The 26688-nt window shown below is 47.6% G+C and overlaps 1 protein-coding gene across 2 annotated transcripts in view; it reads left to right on the plus strand.

Annotated features, from left to right (window-relative positions):
• Positions 1 to 26688, plus strand: part of Pknox2 (PBX/knotted 1 homeobox 2) — a 262123-nt gene that overhangs the window by 162340 nt on the left and 73095 nt on the right. The window contains exons 3-4 of one of the 2 annotated variants that reach the window (XM_052188700.1): positions 4001 to 4104; positions 22977 to 23085. In XM_052188700.1, the coding sequence (XP_052044660.1) occupies positions 22999 to 23085 (87 nt within the window). In that variant the 5' untranslated portion in view covers positions 4001 to 4104; positions 22977 to 22998. The remainder of the gene's footprint in view (positions 1 to 4000; positions 4105 to 22976; positions 23086 to 26688) is intronic. The other variant, XM_052188701.1, reaches the window with a different exon arrangement.

Raw genomic sequence — 26688 nt, forward strand, 5'->3', positions numbered from 1 at the left:
GACTGCAGAGGGACCTCAGGAGGGAGCTCTTCCCCATTCGTAAACACACATTCTCTCCAGGGCCATAAAGAAATTGGTAAAAGACAGAGTCTGAGGGACATGGGAAACAGGCATGGCTTCTTGCCTTGCCTCGCTCTGGACCTAACCCTGACCCCCTGACCTCATCTCCACGCTTGACAGAGGAGGGCATGGTGAAGCAGCAGCAAGGAACATCACCAAACACACTAAGGTACTTCCTATCCATTGATCCTTCCTGCTGGAATATGAAATCTTCAGGACAAGAAGAGAAAAAGAAAGTGGTGTGGGAGGAAGGAGTGAGAAGGTTGGAGGGGAGGGGGGAAAAGGAGAGGCTGGAGGTTGATTGGCTCCTCATCTTTGGGCTCAGGCACAGGCACACGGTAGATTCTTAATACACAGGCTAAATTTGCACCTTCGCAGAAGAGGGGAGGGGTATCAATAAACTGCACCTTCGCAGAAGAGGGGAGGGGGGTACCAATAAACAGCGCCTCCCACCAGTTCTCCCATCTACTGTACCAGTCTCAGAGACATGGAAAACTAGATGGGGCGGATGACATTGGTCAGGCTCTACTATGACCCTCTAGGAATGTCCACCTCTGCCTTCTCCTCTGAGGAAGAAAGTTATCACTGCCAACCACAAGTGTTCTCTTTGCATTGGTAAGACAGACAATAACAAAGATCAGGATAGGGAAATGCTAGAAGATCAGGCACAAGCACACCCATGTCTGACTTTCCTGAGCCTTGTTAGCCACATTGATAAAATGGGCACAACTACTTGGCAAGGAAAAAGGTGTTTCTCATATGCTGCTAGTAGGACAGGAATAGGTAGGACACTCCTGTTGGGATTCTGTGGAAGGTCTTTAAATGAATGTGTCTTTGGACTTGGCAATTCCACATAAAATGTACCCCAGGAAAATGATCAGGTCATTTAGCTAACGAGTCAGCTAGCAAGAATGATCACCACTTGTTGATAGCAAAACTGGAAATATTCTAAATAGAGTAAAGATTTAGGTGAATAATTACAGCACGTTCATAAAATGTAATGTCATATTAGCTATTAAAATAATGGATTTCAGTTGGGAGCTGTTATACACACCTTTAATCCCAACACTCAGAAAGCAGAGGCAAGCAGATCTCTGAGTTTGAGGCCAGCCTAGCCTACAGAGCAAATTCCAGGATAGTTAGAGCTACACAGAGAAATCCTGTCTCAAAAATAACAAATTGATGATGATGATGATGATGATAAAGATAAATTCCCTTACATAAAAGTATTTTCACTATATTGTCAAATACTAAATTGTGTGCACAATATGGTACTATTTTAAGAAACAAGCATCTTATTTCAAATATCAAACATGGCCATTGTATTAGAGCATTACAATAACAACTTTATTCCTGTGTATGTATGTATTTTCTATAATAAGTGTATGTGTTTTGTTAAAGATAATAAAACACTACTTCAAAGATTAGCTTTAAGAACTAAATAAGGCAACTGAAGAGATGACTCAGCAGTTAAGAGCACTGGCTGCTCTTTCAGAGGTCTCTGGTTCAATTCCCAGCAACCACATGATAGCTCACAACCAACTGTAATGGGATTTGGTGCCCTCTTTTGTTGTGTCTGAAGAGACTCATTGTTTTCTTTTCTTTCTTTCTTTTTTTTAATGTATTTATTTATTTTATTTTATGCATCAGATCCCATTACAGTTGTTTGGAAGCCACCATGTGGTTGCTGGGAATTGAACTCAGGTCCTCTGGAAGAGCAGTCAGTGCTCTTAACCACTGAGCCATCCCTCAAGCCCGAAACTCACTGTTTTCATAAATAAATCTTTTTTTTTAAAGAATTAAATAAGGTATTTTCTATGAAGGTAATTTAGAGACTGAAAAACTTACATGATGTTCTTCTTGGCTATGAGGGGCTCACAGTTTGGAAAAAGATGACAGAAATGTAAACTAACCATAGCATGAGAGTACAGAAAGGGCTTCCAGAGAATGACAAACAACGTGTCTCTTAGAAACACAGATCAGGAAAAACTACTTTGACCAGCCACCTGATTGGGATGAAGATGGCGGAATAGATAGGGTCTTATCAGGTGGAGATATAGATGGGAGTATTGAGAGACTGGGAAGCTGTGGGCCAGGTGTGGCACAGGAGAGTGGTCATGACTGGGTGGTGAGTAGTGGACCCCTGGTATACAGAGGAGGATGAATCTGAAAAGACAGGGCCCTATGTACTCACTAGACCTCGTCTGAGTGTCTCCCATGGCAAGAGACCATTGGGCATACTGGTGGTGGCCCAGCTGTAAGCCCACGAAAGGCCATGAACGCTCACTGCTTATAGATAAGTCACTGCTAGGGCTGCCCTGCCTGAGGGCTGATGGTCTGTGCCAGGAGGAACTGTGACAACTGTGGCCAGGAAGGATGGCCCTGTCTAGGTTGTGCCAGCGGGAATGGAAAGGAGAAAAGATGATCTTTATCTCTCGTGAGGAAGAGATGAGTAGGAATCGTGACAGGGAGTGAAAACTCTGTGTATCTTGGAGAAGAGGAATCAGACGTGCCACCCAGGATTGCAGCCCTGGGGCTTGCTACAGAGTTCATGGAGAAGGTTACGTGGAGGAGGAGCGGGGTGAGGGAATGAGACAGGAGTAATTCGGTAGCAACAGTGCTCCATCCTGCATCCGTGCTTATGTCCCTGGCCTGAGTGGCTCCCCCAGTGCCCAGAGGGACCTGGAAATGGGTCTCAGTATTTCCGTCTTCTTGAGAGGAGTGTGAGGTGTGAAGAAGGCAGGGAGGTTGTTTTAACTCAGGGTGTTTGTTGGTGGAGATGCCCAGGCTTCCTGTTCACCCTTGGAACATCTCTCCTGCTCATCCTATCCTAGCGCACCCTGCCTTATTCTCTCTTGCAACTGGGAATCTGGACCACACACACACACACACACACACACACACATACACACACAGAGAGAGAGAGAGAGAGAGAGAGAGAGAGAGAAGCCTTGTTGCTCAGGCAGATGTCTAGTTTCTATTTCCCTGCTGCAGCCCTGGCCTGGGCTGCTGGTCTCCACTCCTGCTGTCATGCCACTAGTTAAGTACATTTGTTGCAAATGTGTTTTTACTAAGTTGGTGTTAACTAGGAAGGGGCTGCTGATGTTAGAGATGCATGTGCCTCGTGGTCAGGGCTAGGGCTCTTGGCCGGAGGCTCTCGGCTACCCAATGCCGCCCTGGAAATGCAGCTGAGAGGAGCCCCCTGCTCCATCCTGGTCCCTAGCAGAGTCTCCTTGGAGTCAAATTAGCAACTCGTGCATAGGAGAAGGTGATGCAGTGATTGGGATGGGTCTGTCAAGACAAAATGGCAAGGCTGACCACCAAGACTCTGCTTTGGACATGGTTCATTTCAAATAGTGCAAAATTAATTTACAGAATTAATTTACTTGAACCTAAAAATAACTTTTAAAGGCAGGCAGCCAAGGCTCCTTTTAAGCACCAGGTTGTCTTTCTTTGGTTCTAGTCAATTCCCCTACTGATGCCTTCCCTCCCCCATTTCCCTGTTTTCCTCAAGCCCCTCCTGTCTTGACCCAACTGTTGTCCCTTTAGACCCTAGCCAGAGCCTGCCAGTCACCGCCTGGACCCTGCTCCCTCTTCCTCTGAGTTCCCATCTTACAAGGTGTTGAGTGACTCTCCCAGTGTTCAAATTCACTCCCAGAGCCCTTTCCACTGCTAAACAGGAGGCTGTAGTCCACTCGAGGTCAGGCAACCAGAAAGGCAACCACAGGGCATGTCTGGGGGTCTACGAAGATTTGGGCAGGGCTCAGCAGCCACACTGAGGAGAGAGTGTTGAGCAACAATTACACAGGGATCATAGCAGAGGAGCTAGATCCAGCGTTCCTATCATAGGGCATGTCCTGGGGAGGAGAAACGGACTGAGAGTCCAGTCCTCTGCGTCCTGATGCCCCTCCTGAGACCCACTGTCTCCTTCCTTCTGCAGGCACTCTCTCTGTCGCTGAATAAAGGTGTTTCTGGCCCAGCTGGAAGTGAGAAGAGGGGGCAAACCCCTGAAGACCATCCCAGAGGCAGTGGGATCCTCCAACAGTAAGGCATGCTTTTCTGTCCTTTGACACATGCTAAAACACACAGACACGCAGACACAGACACACACAGAGAGACACACAGACACACACACACACAGACAGAGACACACACACAGACACAGACACACAGACACAGACACACAGACACACACAGAGACACAGACACACACACACACACACACACACACACACACACACACACACACACACACACACACACTGTCCTTGCCTCAGAATCTCTCTAGCACCAACTGGTTACCTGAGCAGACAGTTAGCAAAGACAGTCTTAGACAGCAAGCACTGCTTGTATTTTATGTCTTCCTGCCACCTCCCTAGCCAGGCCTGTGGTGTGCTCTCTGTGCACTTCGTGTTCTTTGAGGTACACAGGTGGATGGGCATTGCACACACCCCATGCTGACGATCATTTGCACAAGGCTGGAGCAAGTATTACCTGAGAATCCCCCAGGGATGATGGGGATAAATGCCAGTTCTATAGTCAGAGAGACTCTGAACTGTAGAGTAGGTGAGGATGACCACCCATATGCACCCCAAGGATTTGACGAGTGAGGAGGAAACTGCACCTCAGATATTTCTGACAGATGTGGAGAAATAGCTCCCTAGACTGTATTGAGCACTTTGGATAGCAAACTCCCATCTAAGCTTCCTAGCAAGTGTGAGTGTGGGTTTTGTTGAAATTTAGTTTTTTAGGTTTTGTTGCTTGTCTTTTGGTTTTTGTTTTGTTTTGGTTTTGGTTTTTATTGGTTTGGCTTTGCTTTTGGCTTTTCACTCCATTCAGACCCCACAGTCTTATGTAGCAGTATAGTTAGCAATTCAGAAGCCCAGTTACCCAAAACAACCACTTTTCTCTTTCCTGAGTATCATGATTGGGGCTGGGGCTGGAATGGTGAGATCCAGTCACAACTCCCAAGGACCTCGTCTGGGATGTACATGTTTTCGTGATGTCTCAGGGTCCCTGTAAACCTCACCACCCATCAGCCTTCCTTTGGGGGTTCGTAAATATTGCCATGTTGCTCAGAAAACCCTGCTCCCTTTTAAAGGAGAAAGTTGCCAACACAGGCAGGGAGTGTGGGGGCCCCAGATTCCCATGTAGGTAGTTAGTAGTTACAGGTACTTGTAGATGACAGTATCAGGGAAGTTAAAAAACTGGCCGCCAGGACTGTCCCACTCACTGTCTGCAGGCACTGTGGTACTGAAGTAGTGACAAGATCAGCATGCTCTACCACGAGTACACATCCATGTGAGTCAAGGCAGAACTACGTTTTGACAGACAATTGCCCTGAAGTCATGGTTGACAATTCTTTTGGTATTAGCAGCCTGAGTACTTTTACTGAGTACTTGTAGTTTGTTGTACATAGAGGATAGGAGGAGGCTTTGCAGAACAAGGAAGGGGAAACTAACAGACAGAGAGAACGCCTGGAGCTGGCTTGCAGATATGTTGAGCTAGTTTGAGTATGTTGCTTCCTAAAGCCAAGTCCAGCGACTTTCTCTTGGGACTAAGGTGCCTCCGTGGCTCTCCCCACGGACTGCCTGCTAGAGCCCCACTCTCTCCTGGCTAAGGTTGTTGCAAGGTCCTTACAGGCCAGTCTGTGCCCTGTGCCATCTTAGAGTTGCTAGCCTACGGGGAGCTGGTTTGCCTGACTTATAATTCTGGTGTGGCTGTGTCTTTAGGGGGAATGGGGGCTTCCACCTAGAAGACGGAAACCAATTCAAATACGAACCCGACCTCTAACCCTGAATTCCTGGACACGCCGATTGACCACTGAATTGTCTCTCCAAGTAAGCGGCACTATGGTGTGCCCTGGAGACTGAGCACAGTTGACACTATTGCTTGGATGGGTGCGATTGGCAAGGACAATTTCTGTAGCTAATGCTGGAAGTGTGGCAATCAGAGAAGCTGCCAGCTGTCTCACTTAAATTCTTAGCTCTCGCTCTCTTTTTTTAAAATCGTTTTGCTTACATAATCCACCCCCTTTTTATTCTCTAATTCTCTCCTTGCAGAGCTGGCAGCAGAGGGGAAGGGCTGGGGTGGATGGGGTAGCAATTACACATCAGTTTGGGGAGCATTTACATTTTGCAATTACAATTTAAAAATAAGTCTCGTTAATGATCTCCACGTGTAAACGACAAACCTTAACTGACATACATATTCTCCTGGGCCTGCCTGCCTGCCTGCCTCTCTGCCCCCAAAGCTCAATGCAGGCAGAAGTTCCCAGGGAGACACAGAAGGTGCTATGAAGGCTAGATCATGTCTGATGGATGCTTAGGGCCATTAATGTGTGTCTGGGATTGGTTAGAGGACAAAGGTGGGGCTCAGGATGTGTCTCTCCTCCTTATACTCATGCTGGGCATTGGCGCATCTCTCTGAGACTCAGAGACTTGTGGTCAATCTCTATGTCCTTAAGAGGTATAGTCGATGCTCCAACCTGGGGAAAAGGGGACTCCGAACTCCAGGTGCCTTCCAGGTGGGAATTCTCTGAGTCCCGTGGGGTAAACCCATGAGTTCTAGCTCATTTCTGTGGGCTAGTCAAAGCACCCAGATGGTGTTGCACTGTACAGAGAAGCTGGTTTCTTACTCAGGCTCAAGAATTGAACTGTATGCATTTTCTCCTCAATGAAGAAAGACTTGTTGGCATGCTTTGATTGGAGCCCTGCAGAAACTCACATTTTAATCCAACCCCACAAAGTCTCAGTTCCTAGCTAACAAGCTATCAGCATCAGCCTTTCTTTCCCAATCCTTCTTTTCCTCCCTTTCTTCTTTTTCTTTCTTTTGTCCTTTTAAGAGAGGGTTTTAGTATGTAGCTCAGGCTAACCTTCAACTCACTGTCTCCTTCCCCATCCTCCTGAATGCTGGGGCTACAGACACAGACCCAGCCCATCAGTGCCTATGTGCCTGGAACAGAAGCCGGTGGGCTCTCATGGCGGGGGACCTTGCACATTTCCTGTGCATGGGAAATGCTAAGAATGGTTATCCTTTGCCCAGCATCCTCTCTAGCAGCTCCAAGGCACCTTCTGTCTACCCCGAATCTGTGTCCCTCAAGCTATCATGGATTCTCTACGCAGGGGGAATCTGGTCTTATTTCTACAGGCTTCTTTAAAGTCTAGTCATCTGCTTACCGGGTGGTCCTAAATGCTTCTCCTCTTCTGAAGGCTCTTTAAGAGCACAGCATCAAGCTTCTGGTCTGGGCTTTCCCTTTTGGTCAGTGTTGTGCCTCACTATGGGCAGTTCTCTTTCCAGGACACTTCTTCAACTTGTGGCCCTTCCTTAGCATCACGTCACTCTGGTCCCCACCTAAGTCTACTGTCTGTAAGAGAAGGTGGTAAGCCGGATGTCCTCTAAGAAGCCTTTCCTCAGCTCTCCTCCACTAAGTCTCCATGTAGAAGTTATTCAGCCCTTGGGCAGCTTCACCTTGGCCGGTCAGAAGTGTAGACCTAACATGTACAGTCAAGAGCTATGTTTTCTGTCAGTCATGGTAGCACACACCTGCAATCCCAGCAATAGGGAGATCACAGCAGGGGGATTACCAACTTGAAGCCAGCCAGGGCTACAAAGTGAGACCCTGTCTCAAAACAACAACAATAGTAATCCTATACTTAACAGTATTTATTTTTAGTTTATAGTGTTATATAATATATAATCCATACTATGTAAAATTTATACGTACTATATAAATTTAAATCTTAATAGTATAAAATATAATATTTTACATGGATAATATTACATGATACATGGTATAATATATATAATATAGTTATATAATAAATAGCATATATAGTGTCATATAGTATTATATATAGTACAATTATACATAATTCCATATGACACTATATATGCTATTTATTATATAACTATATTATATGTATTATACCATATAACATATATTATCCATCCATATATGCTCTAGATTAGTGTATGCATTAAAATTCTAAGTTCAAACTGCTTCATCTTTTTTTTCCCTTTCATCTTGTTTTCTCTTTTCTTGTTTACTTTTGGGATTTTTAGGCGGCCTCTCACTGTAGATCCTAGCTGGCTTGGAACTCACCATCATGGATCACAGTGGTCTTGAACTCGCAGGGATTTTCCTGTCTCTGCTTCCTGAGTGCTAAGATTCCAGCCTGACAGACTCCACAATACTTGGTCTTTCTCTTTCATCTTGATGGCATTTCTTCAGTTTCTAATTTTGCAATGAATAGCCAGGGGAACTATATATCCTGTATTATAGTAGGATTCTACATTCTATTATGGTACATAAAATGCAATGCTTTTAAATTGTTTTCAATTTATTTGCTTTATATTTTATATATATGATTGTTTGTTTTGCATGTATGTGTACCACATGTGTGCCTGGTACCCTCAGAACATTAGATATTCTAGAAATGGAGTTAAGGATGGTTATGAGCTGTCACAGATATACTGGGAACTGAGTCCAGGTCCTCTACAAGAGCAACAAATGCTCTTACCCACTGACCAAGCCATCTCTCCAGTGCCAGGATATAATGCTTTAAATAGTAGGTATAATAATTTTTATTATAGAATATACACACATTATATATACATATATATTATAAATAAATTTACCCAAGCATGGTAGAGTTCAAGGCCAGCCTGGGCTACATAATGAGACCCTGTTTCAAAAATGAAAATACTGTAATAGTCCAATATATAGCACTATATAAACATGTTATGTAGTATTTCACACACAGCATGTATGTAGTATAACAATAGTATATTACCTACTTTCTTTACCTTAAGACTTGGAAGATTTGCGTTTTGTTGCATAAATGTAGTTATCTCTAGATTCTGATTAGAGGTCAATTAAAAGAGTGAACTACAGACAGGAGCATGTTGTCCTCCGAGAGGCTCCTCCCAGCAGCTGACTCAGATGCATGCAGACACCCACAGCCAAACAGTGAGTTTGGGGACTCTTGTGGAAGAATAGGAGGAAGGATTGCAGTCCCTGAAGGGGATAGGAACTCCACAGGAAGACCACAGAATCAACTACCCTGGACCCTTGGGACTCTCAGAATCTGAACTATCAACCAAAGAGCATACACAGGCTGGACCTAGGCCTCCCAGCACATATGTAGAAGATGTGTTGCTTGGCCTTCATATGGGTCCCAAACAACCATAACAGGGCTATCCCAAAAGCTGGTGCCTGTATGGGATATGTTCTAGCTGGGCTGCCTTGTTTGGTTGGCCTCAGTGGGAGATATGAAGCTGTGAAGTGCCAGGTTGGGGGCACACCCAGGGGAGCCCCACCTGTTCACGTGAGAAGGGGGTTGGGGTATGGGGAAAGGGTTGTGGGAGGAGTGACCAGGAAGGGGGCAGTGACCAGGATGTAAAACAAATAAATTTAAAAAAAAAGGGCTGGAGAGACGACTCAGCAGGTAGGAACACTGACTGTTCTTTCAGAGGTCCTGAGTTCAATTCCCAGCAACTACATGGTGGCACACAACCATCTCTATAAAGTGATCAGATGCCTTCCTTTGGTGTGTCTGAAGATAGCTACAATGTACTCATATACATAAAATAAATATGTCTTTAAAAAAATAAGTAAAAAAAAATTAAATTAAAATGACTGAACTATATTGGAAGGCATGAACCCAGTGTGGAAATGGAAATGCCACTCAGCCACATAATCTGGCTGTGTGCTTTGACTGCAGGAGAGACAGATCCCCAGGGTGGGGAACATGGTGGTGTAGTGACCCCATCCCTGTCCCTCTGGATTTCCCCCTTCGGTAGAGTCATCGGTTCCTTCTATGATGTTTCCTTATGTGGTAATAATATTTAGAACTGTTAGTTTTGCTGGTATATTGCCTCTAGATACATTTTGTTGTTGTTTTGTTTTGTTATTTTATTTTTTTAGTGTTGCTGAATGGGAAATAGAGTGAGTTTTTACACAGCCAATGCTGACTCCATCACATCCTTGGTTGACAGTTTTACTCCAAATCTTCCTTTCCCAGGCCTTGTTTTGTCTTGTTTACCAAGAGAATCAGACAGGGCTTTTCTCTTCTCCAGCCCTTGGGGTCCTCTTGACTCTGAAGTCACCTCAGCTCAGGGAAATTTTTCGTCTTATTATTTCTTGAGTCACCACCCTCAGTGGTCTCTGTCATCTCCAAGCGGCACAGTCAATTGCTCACACGGTGCATGGAACCTACCAGAGCCTACTGGTTGGTTAGTGAGTCTGCAGTTTGGGACCTGAGCTCTAAAGAGGACCCTGTAGCCAACTTGCTGCTTCACCTCAAAAAATTCCTCTCTTTGTTCTAAGGAGTCACACACAGCTCCTGGTTGTTTATGACCGAGCTCTCTTGGTCCTCTGAACAATGTGCCCTGGAACCCTGGATCCCCATCCTCCTGTGCTAGGCTAGGGAAGAGGCCATGAGTTTCCGGTCTGTGACGGGAAAGCTGGGGTACGAATCAGGACAGCCATGGTAGTCATTCCCCAGCTGTGGAGCACTGTTATGAGCCTTCCATCTCCCAAGCATCCATAGTCCTCGACCCTCCCAGTCTTTCTGAAATTGGCTTCCTTACATCCTTCTCTCTCTCTCTCTGCCCATTCTGCCTACCTGCCCGCCCCATATTTGTAGCCCATGCTCATCTCCTGTTAGAGAAAGAATCCTGGTGGCTCAAGTCTCTCTTGTACAAATCCCCGGACGAGGACCTAGCAGGTGGGTCTTCCAAATGCCCCAGAGCAGAGACTCTGATCTCATACCGCAGAGAGGCCTCCAGAGAGCAGGGATCCATCCCAGCTTTATCAAGTTGGTGCGTAGAGGGGTATCATCTTGGATGGGAATCCCATTTCCCGGTCCTTTCTACCCTGATGGCCTTCCTCATACAGCTCAGCTCCCCTGCCTGCCCAAGTCACCCTGCTCTGGACAAGGTGAGTCAAGATGCTTCCCAGGAGATTGAGATCTGTTGTAAGTTGGCGCCTCCTAATTGGTCCTTGAAGACCAACGGACAAAATTATCTTCTCTACTTCTTTCTTCCTTGCCCAGCCATGACAAGGGAAGCTTATCTGCTAGGAGGAAGGAGGGGAAGGGGGAGACACGATTTTTAAGTTGCTGGAGGTAGGGCTCTTTCTTTCCCCCATCAAACATCATAATGATAGGAAATAAGTCGTCATCGCAAAAACTCTGTGAGTTATATTTCTCAGACAAGTTGCTAGTGTTCAAAGCGTCTGCTGCCAATATGAAACACGTCTCCAGGTCTGAATGCAGCTGGAAGGGCTGAAGCGTGACTAAAGGTTTCCCTGGTAGGAGCCAGAGGACTCCAGACCCCTTCCTAAGGCTGGGTGAAAGGGAAGGGGGCTGGCAGGAGGAAGCAGGGAGCCATTGGGAGCCAACACACAGTCCGGGTGCTCTGTCCCTGTGTCTAACAGCTGCCTGCTTCGGAGCCTATGAGTAATAATACCCTTTTGCTGACCCATGACAATGTCTCTATCGACTGCCCATGCCGCTTCCTGCCTGGAGTCTCTCTGAGCTGAGATGGAGAAAGCACAGAAGAAAGGCACACTGGAAGGGGCTTCTGTTAAAAACAAAACAAAAACCAAAACAAAACAAAAATGAACAGCTAGAACTTTGATATGACCTAAATAAAGCATCACTCCCTAATGACCGAGTGCCATGACTTAAAACACCTAATATTGCTGAACTTTGGAAAGTAAGAGACAAGAGTCTCTTAGCCTTTGGATTGTTTTTGAATAGGGACTCCTCTTAGTAACTGTGGATGGCCTTGGAAAGCCATGCGTGGGATGGCCAAGGCTATGTGAAGACAGAGATCCGGTTAACAGCAGAATTCTCCTTCCCCTACCCCACCTAAGCCCCAACTAGGCACTGGGTCCAGATTGACCAGGATGCACTGATGGACCCTGAGACAGTGTGAGTCCGAGCTCTGGTCTCCCATGTGGCATGTCTGATCAGGGACAAGCAGTCTGGGACTTGGGCCTGCCGCGTGTGTTTTCAGAGTTCCTGCCAGACAAGGAAATACAGTATCAGGTTCCCAACTCTCCAACGCCTCTGAGGTGCAGTCTTCAACCAGACACTCATTATCTCGTGTTCATTCTTTGATTTCATTCTTTCCCTTCCTAATTGAGCACACAGACCAGTGAATCCGTGAAGGAGACTCCAGATTTGCTGTGTTCAGCACGCTAGATGTTTTCTATCTTTGTCTCAGTTTTATCATGTTATAAGACATACACACACACACACACACACACACACACACACACACACACCATTCTTATCTCTGGTATCAGCATTTTCTTTTTTTCATCTCCCCCTCATTCATTTTTTTTCCATAAAATAACAAGAGCAAAATGCAATCAAATATTTGCATACATTTGGACTAGCTCTGCTTGCTACCGGGATAATAGTACCAACAGGAAGGAGGCATGGAAGAAGCAGCCCCACTGTGGGAGACATGCAGCCCCACTGTGGGAAGGTATGGAAGGTATATGCATTAGCTGTCACTAAACTCCACTATTCTCTTCATGATGTGATTTTTAGAAGTCTGGACCACACAAAAATCAAGGAACAGTCTCTGTACAGGGCCAAATCCAAGATGGCCTCTTGTTTCCACAACGGTCTTGCCTTCTCTGCGCTGGTCATTTCTCTGTTTCTGGGATCACTTCCCTCCCTGGCTGTTTTCTGCTTTTGCCCTGAAACATTCGGACTCCTCAGACTGTGTAAAATATTTTAAAAATGATTCCAACCTGTCTAAGCCTCAGTTTTCTCATCCACAAATTGGAACAACTTGACTCTACATGGCAGAGAAAAAACAAGGGCATCCCTATGTGCTTAGTAATACACTCAGTGTGAGCTAAGAGCACACTAAATGATGGTTATTATTTGTTCCATATTGTCTCATCACCATCAAATTTAGTGACGCTAAAGGGGATAACCAACTCCTCCTCTCTGAGGTCTCAGTGGCATCTGGACCTAAAGGGTCCTCTATTTGCCCTTTAGCAGAAAGCCCAAGTAATAGATGTGTAGCCATGCAGGAATGTTTACCAGGAAAAGAGACCTGTGAGCTTGCGTGTTAACCCAGCAAAACAACACCTCGAAATCAGAAGCTATAGCTCTGACCTTATGCTGGGGAGCAAAGGGGGTCACTGGGCAGGAAAGGGCATGTGGCAGAGATGGGCACTTTTTATGACTTAGAAATGCATGGAGCAACCTTTCAGTTCTGCATCCTACAGTGGTGCCCCACGTCTGCCCTTTGAACAGCTCTGTGAGGCTGGTCTCAGGGGGAAGGGAACAGAAGGCTTCGTGGTCAGTTGCTTTGGAGCAAAAGTTTGACTATGGTTGTGAAAAGTGACATGGTTGTGAAATACAGAATACCGTCCTATCCTGACGATAAACATAGCAAACGGTACCAAGGGTACATCTTAGGTCGGGACAGAGGACATGTGTGCCAGCCGGGGCATGATTCTAGGGTCCAGTATGAACTCACTTCCCTCACATCATAGCTGACATCCTCCGACCTTCGTGGCCTGCTTCTCCGGATATCAGGAATACAGAGTGGAGGCACATGCCCTCATTCTAATAGCAGTGAGGACAAAGGTGGACTCCACCTGAACTGAAGAAGGATGCCCAACTGTTGAGACCTCAGGGTTGTTTTTTCATCCGTTTGTTTTATTTTTCCTGGAGATGAACTTAAAAACTTGGGGCCAGGTATCAACCAGCCCCCAAAGAGTTATCCAACAGCCAGAGAGTGGTACTTCTCAGAGAGGAAAAGGCCTGGCGGGTTCTCTGCAGAGGCCCTGGCTCCACAGGAATCTGAGACTGTCCCAGCTAATGGTCTGAAGAGGCTTCCCAAGCCCCTGCTCTGTGCTCCAGCCCCTCCCTGCTTGCCTCCCCCCTCCAGTTCACGCTCCATCCGCCCTCAGACTAGAGAAGAGGCAGACAGGGCATCAGGGAGGCAGCCACCTGGTTTCTATCATCCTGAATCCCCAGTGTCTGCACTGTTTGTCTCTGTTGAGTTGTGAGCCTCCGGGGCCAGGCCTGTGTTGTTTTCTCAGCTCTGATCCCCAGGCTGCCATCAGCTCTCCACAAATAATAATAAACCTGGGAATCGAGTCTGTCGAGGGGGACTTTGCATCCCTGGGTTCATCTTTAGACTTGTTTCTCTTCGTGTGTGCAGACAAGAGAGAGAACGCGGTGGTATCTCAGGAGGCCAGGTTAGAGCTCCCTGGTGCCCTGGCAATCCACGGTTGCCAACACCCGGTGGAGGACTGGGAGGGCTCCCCTCTGCCAATAATCATTGGAGTTGCAAAGGAAAAGACCCAAGACTGAACCAACGGTCTTAAGCCCTCCCCTTAGCCCTGTTCCTCTCTTTCTCCCACCCATGATGTAGACTCAAAGGAGGATAACCTGAAAAGGGAAGGAGGGTAACTAGATGTGCTGGGGCATGGCTGTGGTCCCAGTGGTTGGAGAGCTGAGGCAGGAGGCTCTCAAGTTAGAAGCCACCCTTCTGAAGGGTGGGAGGGACTGAGGGCAGTGGCCAGGTGATGTCACTCTCAGTTGTCCCCAGTGAGCTTTAGCGTGAGCCTGTTTTAAAACAAAACAGAAAACAAAAGGGAAAGAGTTCAGAATGCTATCTTTAGGTGAGACGGTTGGGCAGGCGACCGCGGCCCTTGCTGCAGGGCACCTTCTAGGCTTCCTCTCGATTCCATTTCTGGGCACCACAGAAGGGTGTTGAGGAAAGAGGGGACATTTTCTTTAAGTTGAACATGGTTGACAAAAGCAAGACTCAACCTGAGTGAGTGTGAATTTAAGAGGCTAATGGTACCCCACCAGGGCAGAGTGGCACCTCCTTTTCAGCAGCCTACCCCATCTGAAGTCCTGGAGCCGCCCTCTGCTTCCCAGCGTGGGGAAGAGCAAAGCCTTCTGGGAAAGGCCTGAGAGCACCACGCTCCCTCTTACAGGCAATGTGCCCCCCACCCCACCCACCCCCCGTCCCCGCCCCCGCCCCTCTCCGGTTTTGCGCTGCTGTTTTATTTTGTTTAAAGGAACCAAAGGGAGAAAAATTGCCAAGTTGTAAAGTGTTTAAAGAAGAGATGAGAATCTTCATCAAAATGCTAAAAGCTGGAGGGGGAGAGTAATGTGCAAACTCTTGCCTGCTATTTATGGGATTGATTCTCAGATCAAGAAGAGGCAAGCAGTTGGATGAAAGGAATTATTGTTAAGCTCCTCGGTAGGAAGATCTAATGGACAATTGCTGCTATCGGGGGGAATTAAATTGCTGTTTCAGTTTGTAAAATATATCAGCGGCTTTTTGAAGCCAGTGAAGGTGTGACAGCAAGACAGGGAGGTGGCAGTTAGGGGCCCCACAGTTCTGCTGAGCTGGTATCAAGTGGGAACAGATGAGGAAGAGGGTTCTGGGCCTTGGACTGTGTTTTTGTGCCAAATTAGGGAATGGCTGCATTGGAGGGATAGTGGAGGGGAGTTGGTGGTAGCCAGTGAACTCCGGGCTCTTATAAGTCGGGACCATATGCCTCCTGGTGACAGAGCAAGACAGTGAGTTCTTTTGTGGGAAACCTGGTCCAACTGGTACTCAATCTCTAGGCTGATGTAATGATGCATGATCAAAATGGCGTATGATCATAAATGACTGTGTGGAAAAAGACTCATTTGGTCACCTTCATGGGGAAGTATTATTATTCTATATAAAGGACAAACGTCAGGGTGAGCTTTGGGGTAGAGAAAACTGGTGTGCGGAGGGTTTTGGTGTGAGAAGCCAAAGAGGGTCTGTGTTACTCAATTTCTCCATGAGGCACTCAGGGCTGATGGAGACGGAGGGAAAGAGATCTTCACATTTCTTGAGTAGTCTGCTGCGTCTCCACTCTGTTGCCCGGAGACCAGCGTCTCAATCCCAGGGCATGACCTGGTGCCACCTTCTATATAGAAAACCCTAGAAAGGTAGCAAAGGAACACTAGCACAGACCGTCATAGGTGGCCAGTGGGCTGGGTGGCCTTTATTATCCGGTCAGTAGATACTCAACGAGTGTCCCAGCAGAGCTGGAGGGGGGGAAGCAGGCCCTCTGTGTCATTCAGCGAGAACCTAGGCTCTGGGCCAGGCACAGCGTGTCCTGGGACCCACCGAGCACCTGTAACTGTTTAGTAAGAGTAACGAACTGTAGGACGAGTGATCCTTGGGACAGAGAGAAATTAAGGACTGAGACCTGAGAGCAAGCAAATCTCACTTCCTATCCACATGACTTCCTCTTAGCGATATGACCCCGGGTCCTAGACCTAGCTTCCAAGACCTGCCCTGAGTTTGATCTGACCAAACGTTAGCCTTCAGCAGCCTGAAATCAGGGGGACTAGGAAGTGGCATCTGCCAGTCTCTGGCCTTCATGTCACCAGACTTCACAGGGCCTAAGGCTTTCTCTCAGCCCAGCAGTGCTCTCCTGAGTCATCTCGAGTACAGTGGATTCCTCAGTGTTTGATGAGCTGTGAGTTAGGTCAGGGTCCTTCAGCTCCTACCTTAAAGACCCTTCATGTCTCCCTCCTTTGAAAACAGTTCAATCAGAAAAACTGACTTGGATGTAAAGTCTCTGCTCACATTTTAGAACTTTGTACCCCATTGGCACATCTCATTTCTGTCTATCCTTCTCCCCCTTCCTCTTCCCTCCTCCCCTCCTCCCTTTTCCTCCCTCTCATCCCCCTCCTCCTTCTTCCTCTCCCCTTCCTCTCCCCCTCCTTCCCCTCCTCCCCTCCTCCTTTCTCTTCACCTCTCCTTCCCCTCCTTTCTCTCCTCCCCCTCCTCCCCTCTCCTCTACCCTCCTCCACCCTCTGCCACCCTCCTCCTTACTCCTCCATCCCCCACTGGCCTCAGACTTGTCCCTGTCCTCCTATTCTCTGTGCTAAGTCCAGTCATCCATCCCAGGACTACAGACACTGTAGCAACAGCTTATGGTTTCTAGCTTTTACTGAGTTTTACAGAGACCTAGGGAGTGTGTGTGTGTGTGTGTGTGTGTGCATCCACACGCCTGCGTTTCTTTAGATAAATCCACAGAGTCACATGAAATCAGTGACAGGTTGACACCGTTATTTCAAGATTCATCGCTCGGAGTTGCCAGCAGAGGAGACCTAGCCAATTCCTTCCCACCAACAACACTTTTTTTCCAAGCATAATTTATAGCACTGGGGTGAATTTGTTTCCAAAAGATGAATATCACACTATCAGCAACAGCTGCCTCTCATTTTTATTTGTTTTTAAATTTGACTCAAAGTCCAATTCTCTATACACATCAGAAGCTGTAAATCCTGGGGCGACTGATTACTTGATTTATAAACAGGTTATATTACATAACGCAATTAAAGAGGGGCCCTACGACGCCACCTACAGGTGGCTTCTTGGAAGGGGAGCTGAACCGGCATCATTTGTCACAGGGGACAAGCCTAGTCTCTGAAGGAAAAGAAGGGGGGTTGTGGGGGGCTGAGTCAGGTTGAAGCAGCTGCCCCTAAAGGAGAAGCTAAGCTGGCCTGGTTACTAATGCAGCCAGTCACCCCCTCCTGCTGCGTTCACAGTGTTATTTCAGCCTCCTGCAAATCTGTCTAGACGTCAGAGTCAGAACCGCTGTCCTGGGCAGCTGTTCAGAGAGGGAAGGCTTTGAGGATGCAGGTGGAGAAATAACCTAGGCAGCCATGGCATAGGATGATGGAGGATTCCTGGCTTGCTAGATTCAGGACGCCTGCGCCCCCCAGCCCCGCCCGCTCATCAGCCAACCCCACTTGCTAGTGAACTGGGGGGAGGAAGAGAAACTGAGAACAGACTGACCCTTGGAATGAAGCTGCAATACAATTGTTGGCATTCAATTCAATAAACATATGTGCAGAGCTAATTCTGTGCAACGATTTTGCAGATGTTGGAAGCTTCTTTTATTTCCGCAGTCCAGAAGTGAAGGTGACTTGTGCAAGAGGGTCTCAGGTTGTAGAACTCAGACTTTTGGACCCTAAGCACAGGCTAGATCCTGGGATTTTGTAAATCTTATCCAACTGGGTTTGTGGATGGGGGAATGGAGGCCCAGTCACAGAGTGAGACTTCCACAGGCTCCATTTACACCAAAGCAAGGAAACCGTTGGGGGTGGGGGCCTCTCTTAACTGCTATTGGAGGTAGGCAGAATACCCCCCTCTCCTGGGATACATTAGGCTTTGAAACTTCCCCGTGCTTTTCTACTTAGAAGACAATAGGTAATATCACAGAAAACCAGTTTCTGAATGGGAGAGGGCTCTCAGTTCTCAGAGCTAAAAATAAAAAAGATACTAAACCAACTAGATGTGATATGCAAAACCCAGCACTTACACCACCACGGCTGAGGCAGAAACCTAGTGAGTCTGAGTTAGCCTGAGCTACCTAAGGAGACCTTTGTTTCAAAAATAAAATATAAAATAAAATGAATAAAGCAAGACCAGTGGAGTGGAGGAGAGGATGTCACAGATGAAGAAAACAGAACTCTGGGGCATGGAGGAGGGCGGGGAAGCCCCTCCCCTCATTCTTTGTGCCATCTGCCTGCCCAGTCTGGAGCGGAGGAGCAGGACAGAGAGGAGCCAGAGCAAGTTTGAACTTTCCTTCCTTCTTCTACCTCAGCACCGGATACAAGGATACAATTTAGTCCCAGCGAGGGTCAGGGGCCAGGAACAAATGCTGTCAGACCAGCTGGCCAGACAGCTCCCAATTAGACTTCGTCTCTCATCCTTAAGGCCTTGAGCCCCCAACCCCTACACCCCTGCCCAATTACTGCCCGGCAGCATTAACCCCTTGGTGCCCCGGGCCGTTAATGGAATGTTAATTGGTCTAATGGGTTTCATGTCAACAAGTCCTAATGAGCTCCTTCTAACGAGCTTGGCAATTTTTTCCCTAAGCCTATGTTTGTCAACACAGTGGAGTTTGTGCTCCAGTCTGAGGGCATCATGGCGCTGCCTCTGGGGAGCCAGTGCTAAGAAGGCATGGAGAGGGGCACCCCAAAGCTGCACATTCCTGATTCTCAAAGTCAAGAGTCTTTCGTACCTGCCTTTGAGGCTCCAACCCCCCAATACCTCATTTGACTCCTGAGCCTGCAAAATGGCGCTTTGGAACCTTTCGATGACAGTATCAGTGACAGGAATTGCTTCCTCCTGGATATCCTGTGGAGTTGAGTGCTGCATAGGGTTTCCTCCCCGCCATGTGGCTGTCTTGTAATAAAGGCCTCAGCATTAAAGGGAAAATTCTCAAGCCTTGTCCAGACCAAGCAATTCTCCAATGTAAATGTTTCTCAGAGCCCTCTGACTACGGCATTAAGCGTGGTCCCTTGAATGCCCTGGCGTGATGTCTAATGACAGAAATGAGAGGGTCTCTGGGCAGGGCCAGTAACCCCACAGAACTGCCGAGGAAAGCTCTGGATCCCCAGAGCTCTGAACTTGGTCCTCTTTCTATTGCCAAAGATAGTGTATAGGGCAGTTTCCCTAAGGGTCCAAGACCGCCCAGCTATTGCTAAAGGGCTTGCCTATATCCAGACCTTGACAGGATGACAGAACCCCATATTCCTCTCCAAGATGGTGTTTATGCTCCTTCAAGGATGTTAAAGCAAGATGGAGTGCATATGTAGACAGAGGGATTAAGGACACAGTGAGTCTCCCCAGATGACCATGGGGGAGCTGAGCTCCAGTGTGTTGTTTGAGCCTTCTTCTTCTTCTTCTTCTTCTTCTTCTTCTTCTTCTTCTTCTTCTTCTTCTCCTCCTCCTCCTCCTCCTTCTCCTTCTCCTTCTCCTCCTTCTCCTTCTCCTTCTCCTTCTCCTTCTCCTTCTCCTTCTCCTTCTCCTTCTCCTTCTCCTTCTCCTTCTCCTTCTCCTTCTCCTTCTCCTTCTCCTTCTCCTTCTCCTTCTCCTTCTCCTCCTCCTCCTCCTCCTCCTCCTCCTCCTCCTCCTCCTCCCTCCTCCTCCTTCTTTGAAATGTCCTTCAGTTCTCTTTCAGGAAAAAAAAATACTTAGAAGGCAAAGCACAGTGGCCTAGGAACTTTTATGGTGTCCCCAGAAAAAGGGAGGAGCCGGAGCCAGCTAGCTTCCTTGCTGCAAGCATGGCAGGCTTGGAACTGAAAACTGCTTTTGCCTCGTGGGTGGTTGATTCTAGGATCAGAACACCCTCAGCTATCCTTCCTTGCTCGGCAGCAGACATTACCAAGGGACACCATCTCTAGACAGACCTTGCCTTCATTATGGGAGCGCTAAGAAAAGACTGAGGATTTATGACTTTTCTGTTTAATCATACTTCTTCTCTTTGAGTTTTCTTTGCCTTACCTTCAATGTGAGTTTCTCATTTATGGAATGAAGTTTCCAAAAGACTCAAACCCAGTGTTAAAAGAAACAGTTGCCCCAATCGGCTGGGGGAAAAAAAAAAAAAAAGCCTTCCTGGATGTTGCTCTAGTTGTGTCTCTGCCCTGTGCTCCCTCTCCTGGAGATTTCTGGTACTGCAACCCTGCAGCCTTTTCAGTCACTGAATACTGAATAAGATTGGTGCTTTGGGGCACCTCTCTCTCTCTCTCTCTTCTCTCTCTCTCTCTCTCTCTCTCTCTCTCTCTCTCTCTCTCTCTCTCTCCCCTTGCTCCAGACATGAGGCCCAGTCAAAGCTACTTTATCTTCCAGAGTTTTTAATATCTCTCAAGATCTCCATTTCTTTTTCCTCCCAGGTTTTCAAAGAGAGAGCTCATATACTTGTTTCAGTATCAGCTTTGGGGAGTAGGAGAGTGGCGTGTGTGTGGAAGGGGTATGAAAACATGGTCTTACTATGTAGACCTAGAGTCCTGGAAATGCACTAAATATAAGACTGTCCTCAAAACTTGTGGTGCCTCCCTGCCTCTGCTTCCCCAGTGCCAGGATTGTAGATGTGTGCCACACCCCCCACCTGGCGCCCTTTAGAAGTCTTCATTTTGAAGGTCTTTCTAATGTCTCAAGGAATTTTCCTCTGGGCAAGAGATGTAAGTCAGTGGTGGCATACATGTTTAGAACGGCACAAAGTCCTGGAATCCATCTCTAGCAAGGAGAAAGAGGAGGGGGAAGAGGAAATAATCTGTCTTCCCTTTTCCTTCTGGAATTCTCTCTATTCTGCCCTTGCTTACTGGCAACAACCCACACAAATCTCGGCAATGAAGACAAGCCTTGATGATTTTCCTGACAGAGGAGAGAGGCTCTCCCACTCTGCTCTCTCTTACACTCCTGTGCAAAGGATAGCGTGGGTCTCAGCTCCAGTCCTGTGTTGAGATGGACACAAGGCAAGCCCAGTGGTCAGTCTGCTGAGGCAGGTCAGAATGGAGAGAAGGGCAAGCCTTGAAGACAAGATGCCCGGCAGCACCGGCATCCCAACCCCCACTTTACTTTCTTCCTTCCTGCCAAGGTATCACTTCCCTCTACCAACCTTCTCCCCACCCCCACCCCCGCCGCCACCCCACCCCACCCCACCCCAGGAGATCTGGCCTCATTCATCCATCCAGCCTCACTCCTCAGCACACAGTTCCCTGCACACAGTTGATATGTGATAAGCATCCGCTGAATGAAACATGAATCCACACTGCTTTGCTTGTGCACTTGAGGTCAAAGCATGCCTGGTACTCTGAAGGCTCAGTTCAGGCCAGGGTAGTTCTTTCTTTCCCTCTCTGAAAAGAACAATAACAAAACAACAACAATGATGATGACAACGAAACACACACACACACACACACACTCCTGAGACCAACATCTGTTTTTGAATGGCACCTCTGAGACCCTTTAGGTTGCTAGGGGAGACTTGGTAGAGCCCCCCGAGTGCCCTCAGGGAGAGAGATAGGGAAGTCTGAACACCGTCTCCCAAAGACTTGTAGCTCACTAGCCCCTCTGCCTAGGAACGGTTTCCTCCTCTCCATGTTCTTCGGGCTTTCCTGCCCCGAGCTGGACAGTGCTGTAGCAGCATCTAGCCTGTGTGTGGCTGGCTCTAAATATTTCAGGGCACCCACTGCAACTCAGCATCTCCTCTGGGCATTCTGTTTCCCTGGGTGGCACTGCCAGGATGTCTCTGCTTACAAGCCATGGTCTAGTTCAAGGAGAAATTTTGAGGCCCCAAGGGGCAATTCATTTACTAGTGATGGGGTGGTATGGGATGCAGTGAAGAAGGCCTGTAAAACACACACACACACACACACACACACACACACACACACACTTCTCATGACCTGTCTCCTCCTATGTAAGAAGCAGGCCGTGCATTTGGCAATTCTGGCTCTGCATACAGGCAACTCTGTATTGAACCCAAACTGAAGAAAGTTCTGGTGTCCCAGAATGCACTCTTCTGTTCTGTCCCTTCCTAAAAACTTCCACGCAGCTCACCTCTCACTAGTCTTGAAGAAGGTTGATGGCCCGTGTCCCTTGCTACCGCTAGGGGGTGTAATGAGCACACTTGGGAGGGTAAGCCAGGTGCTTGGAGACCCCGAGCCCTGAAGTTGGAAACGGATGGGCTTACTGCCTAGGGGAATGCTGATGGTTCCGAAAGCCTGTGAAGGGTTGAGCCAGGAGCATCTTTGTCAAAGGCAGAGAGATGTAGCAGGCCTGCCATCGGCCAAGCTACCCACTAGTTATGCTGGGCCAAGTATCACCGCAGGGGTACAGATTGCTTTACATATAATTTGAATATTATTTCTTCTGAGTCAAAATAGCACAACAAACTTTTCTCCACCTGGCCCCTTTCCATCGATCTCATTTGTTCCCCCGAAGAATCTGCATCCAGTCCCTGTATATCCCATAACTACAGGTGTTCCAGTTGGAAGAAAAAAATGTAAAGCTGGTTAGTCCCCTGGGCTGCCTGATTCTGTACTAACTGCGCGGGGCCCCTTTTCTTCTGCCCACAGATCCTCCATGTGAATCAATCCCATGATGCAACATGCCTCCCCAGCCCCAGCTCTGACAATGATGGCCACGCAGAATGTCCCTCCCCCACCCTACCAGGACAGCCCCCAGGTGAGTGTGCCAGGGAAGAGTGGGGAGGTACGGTAGCCTTGGAAACCCGTGTGAGGGTGGAACTGGGATATTCCCAGGCCACAGTCCTGACTCAGCTTTAGCCTGCCTGTCAGCCTTGGGGAGGTTTCTCTCGAGAGTCTGGTCTAGAGAATACAGATCCTTGAAGAGTCATTGGACTTGACAAAACACCAGGCTCAGACACTGTCTGGGTTAATTCCATTACCAGGACCATATCCTGGAATTGTGATCATAGACCTGTCTGCCACCCTCGCCCTGCAGACATTGGAAAGTACTAAGTGCCTTTAGTACTGCTGGGCGCAAAATTGACACGGGCGATCTGGGGACACGATGTGCACAGCCTATTTAGGAGACCCCTGCTTTCCTCAGTACCACATCTCCCTTCCCCTGGTCTCTTGAGCAGTGCCCAGCTACCTGCCTATTAGAACAGTCTCTTAAGGCTCTGCTGGCCTTCTGCCTAGAAAGAGAAGGATTCTTGGTTCACGAGTTCAACTGCCCTCCCCCCTCCCCCCAGTTCTCATCTTCCAGCTGCTGCTCCATGCTCTCCTGAGAGTCCTTCCCTGGTTGCAGAACCTGTGGCCTTCAGCGGCAGTGTCTTCCCAATACTTTAGTTCCCTCTGGTTTTTGTTGGTTTTGCTTTTGCTTTTGCTTTTGCTTTTGCTTTTGCTTTCTTCTTCTTCTTCTTCTTCTTCTTCTTCTTCTTCTTCTTCTTCTTCTTCTTCTTCTTCTTCTTCTTCTTCTTCTTCTTCTCTTCTTCCTCCTCCTCCTCCTCCTCCTCCTCCTCCTCCTCCTCCTCCTCCTCCTTCCCCTCCTCCTCCTCCTCCTCCTTGTTCCTGGAAGCTTCTAGCTTGTGCAGACTGGGTGACTGCAGTTCCTGAGACCCGTCCCTTCTTATCTCTGCTTTGGGGGCCTCCCAAGCAGCCCGAGTCTCTGAGAGCCCGTGTTCTGGAACCTGTGCGTTCACACTCAATTCCCCCTGTAGCATGTTCCCCTTTCTCTAACCTAGTCTGGCCAGTCTATCTTGGTTCAGTCATTACCTATTGGGCATGTGCCCTGTGAATCGCATCCACTAGAACGTTCACTTGGCATTTAACCCTGGGAAGAGCTACTGTATGTCAATCCACCTCCTCTGCAGAATCCATTTTTCTGACCTTCTCTATCCCTTCCGCACCAGCATTTCAAACATCATCACCCTCGCCGACCACATGGAAGCTAGTTCTGAGCCGGGGATGTGGTTCACATTAGGTCCTATGGCCCGCTGATGTCGCAGCTGAGTGTGAGCGCAGAGCAGCTGCCCTGCACCCCATGCCTCTCCCACCCTCTGGGAAGTTGCCAGGTGATGTAGGGACCACTCTGCAGACCATCTTTGACTCCTCTCTCCCCTCATCATTCAGTGAACTGCCAGCACGTGCCCTTGAGTCTCCGGGCTTGCTGTACACGGGACCTTCACACTCCTTCCCTGGATCTCTTCAACATTAAGAAATAGGATGAAGGGGCTGGGGAGATGGCTCGGCGGTTAAGAGCACTGATTGCTCTTCCAAAGGTCCTGAGTTCAAATCCCAGCAACCACATGGTGGCTCACAACCATCCGTAACAAGATCTGACCTCCTCTTCTGGAGTGTCTGAAGACAACTACAGTGTACTTACATATAATAAATAATAAATCTTTAAAAAAAAAAAAAGAAGTAGGATGAAAGTGAAGGTTAAGGAAGAAGGGTTAAGGCAGTGATAAAGTGGGAGAAAGAAGCAGGGAGACAGGTTCCCAAAGAAGGTCTATAGAGGTTTCTGGTTCACAGAAGAAAAGCCTTTGGAGTCAGGTGGCCCAGGGGTCCCTTTCTTTCGCCGTTCTTTGGGGATGGGTTTTTTCTCTCATGTATGCCTGGCTACTAACATCCCATGCAGCTGGTCCCCTGCCTTCCTCCCTCTCAGCTTTCAAGAGCTAACCCCAGCTCCTCAGGGGAAAACTCTGCTCTATTTCCCTTGTAATGTCATTATCCTAAAGAACCAGCTGCTCTCTGACACTGTCTTCGGGAAAGCCGGGCCTGGTAATAGGACTGTGGGCTAGGCACACGAGGACTCATCTTAAACAGGGGACTCTCAGGAAGCGAGACCCACTCTTTCATCACCCTTTCAGGTCTAATCTTGTGACTTTTGTTTCCTATGTGACACACCACCACATCACCTCCCCGGAAACCCGGTTCCTTTCACAGGCAAGGAACGGACAGTCTCTGATATGAAGTCCCCAAAATGAGAAAGGGAGCAAGACACAGAGCCTCTCCTCAGAGACCCGTGCGATCGTTTTAATAATGTTCCCGTTGTGCTAAGGGCTAGCAATACTGAGCATAATCTATTCAAATGCACAGGAGAATGTCACTTTGGAAAATTAGGAATCTGCATTAAAAAAAAAAATTCCCAAGCCCCGGACCTTCTTTATAATAAATTAGAATTTTTTTTTCTAGGCAAGTTCTTAACTTGGCAATTTTCATTTTGAAGTTTGGGGAATAAAGTTATTAAAAATGACGGAGACTTTTTTTTTCTTTTCCATTTTACTAGAGAAGCATTAATGGTTATGGCCCCATGCTATTTGGGCATAAGCCAGAGTGCTGTGATGGCTAAGTGGCTTCTAGGCCCTCTGGGCTGCTTGGGTTTGTCTGGGGGGAACTCTGTGACTTCTCATAAGGACGTCATTCGGTTTATTATGTTCTGAAGACTGATTGTGTATTTAGAAATTGCAAAAGCAACAGCCGAGCAGTACCCTTCAAGTACACTTACCTCCTCCTTCCTGTATCTTCCTGTTGAATTCTGTTGGAGAGGCAGCGCCCTCTACTGTCTAATTACGATACCTCATACTCTGGTTTCTCTTTGGATCGCTTAATTTTTTGTCTTTAAAAAACAAAACAAAACAAAACAAAACAAAAACAACCCTCTAATATCTCAATTCCACTATACCATGTCTGTGCCCTTGATATCCAGACCCTCTCTCATTCTGTGCACTGGATAGGGGTGGATTGCTCAAACTCAGAACTGTATAAGAAAATGTTGTCTTCAGGGAGGCTGGATATGAAGCAGATGGACCATCAGTTCAATGCATCATGTTGGTTGGCCTATAATTGTTTCTGTTATTATGCAACTCTGGCCTGGCCATCATAGTCACTGGGACCACCTCTTTCTACACACACACACACACACACACACACACACACACACACACCAGCAAATGTCACTCTGGTCTCCTTTCTAGAGAATGGCGTCAACCACCCTGAGTCCTTCTAGTCCTATATCCTCATTAGTTTTCTCCTCAGACATACCTTGAAGTCCTCCTGCTCCTCATCAGGCGGCATATACGTATGCCGCATTCCCCACAATGCCAAGTTCTCCCAGCTCTACCAACAATTCCAGGAGATGGGGGTTTGGTAGTAAGGGCAACAGCTTCTTACCCTTACCAAACCCTTATCAAGGAAAGGGGAAGCAGAAGCTCCACCCTACTCTTCCTCAAACATAGACACACCCCTACGGTTCCATAGATGCTCTTGGTTTATAGTCAAGACACAGAGTTAGATCATCTGGTCTGTTGGGGCAGATAGC

Source organism: Apodemus sylvaticus, chromosome 7 (genome assembly GCF_947179515.1).
Source record: "Apodemus sylvaticus chromosome 7, mApoSyl1.1, whole genome shotgun sequence".
Taxonomy (NCBI): domain Eukaryota; kingdom Metazoa; phylum Chordata; class Mammalia; order Rodentia; family Muridae; genus Apodemus; species Apodemus sylvaticus.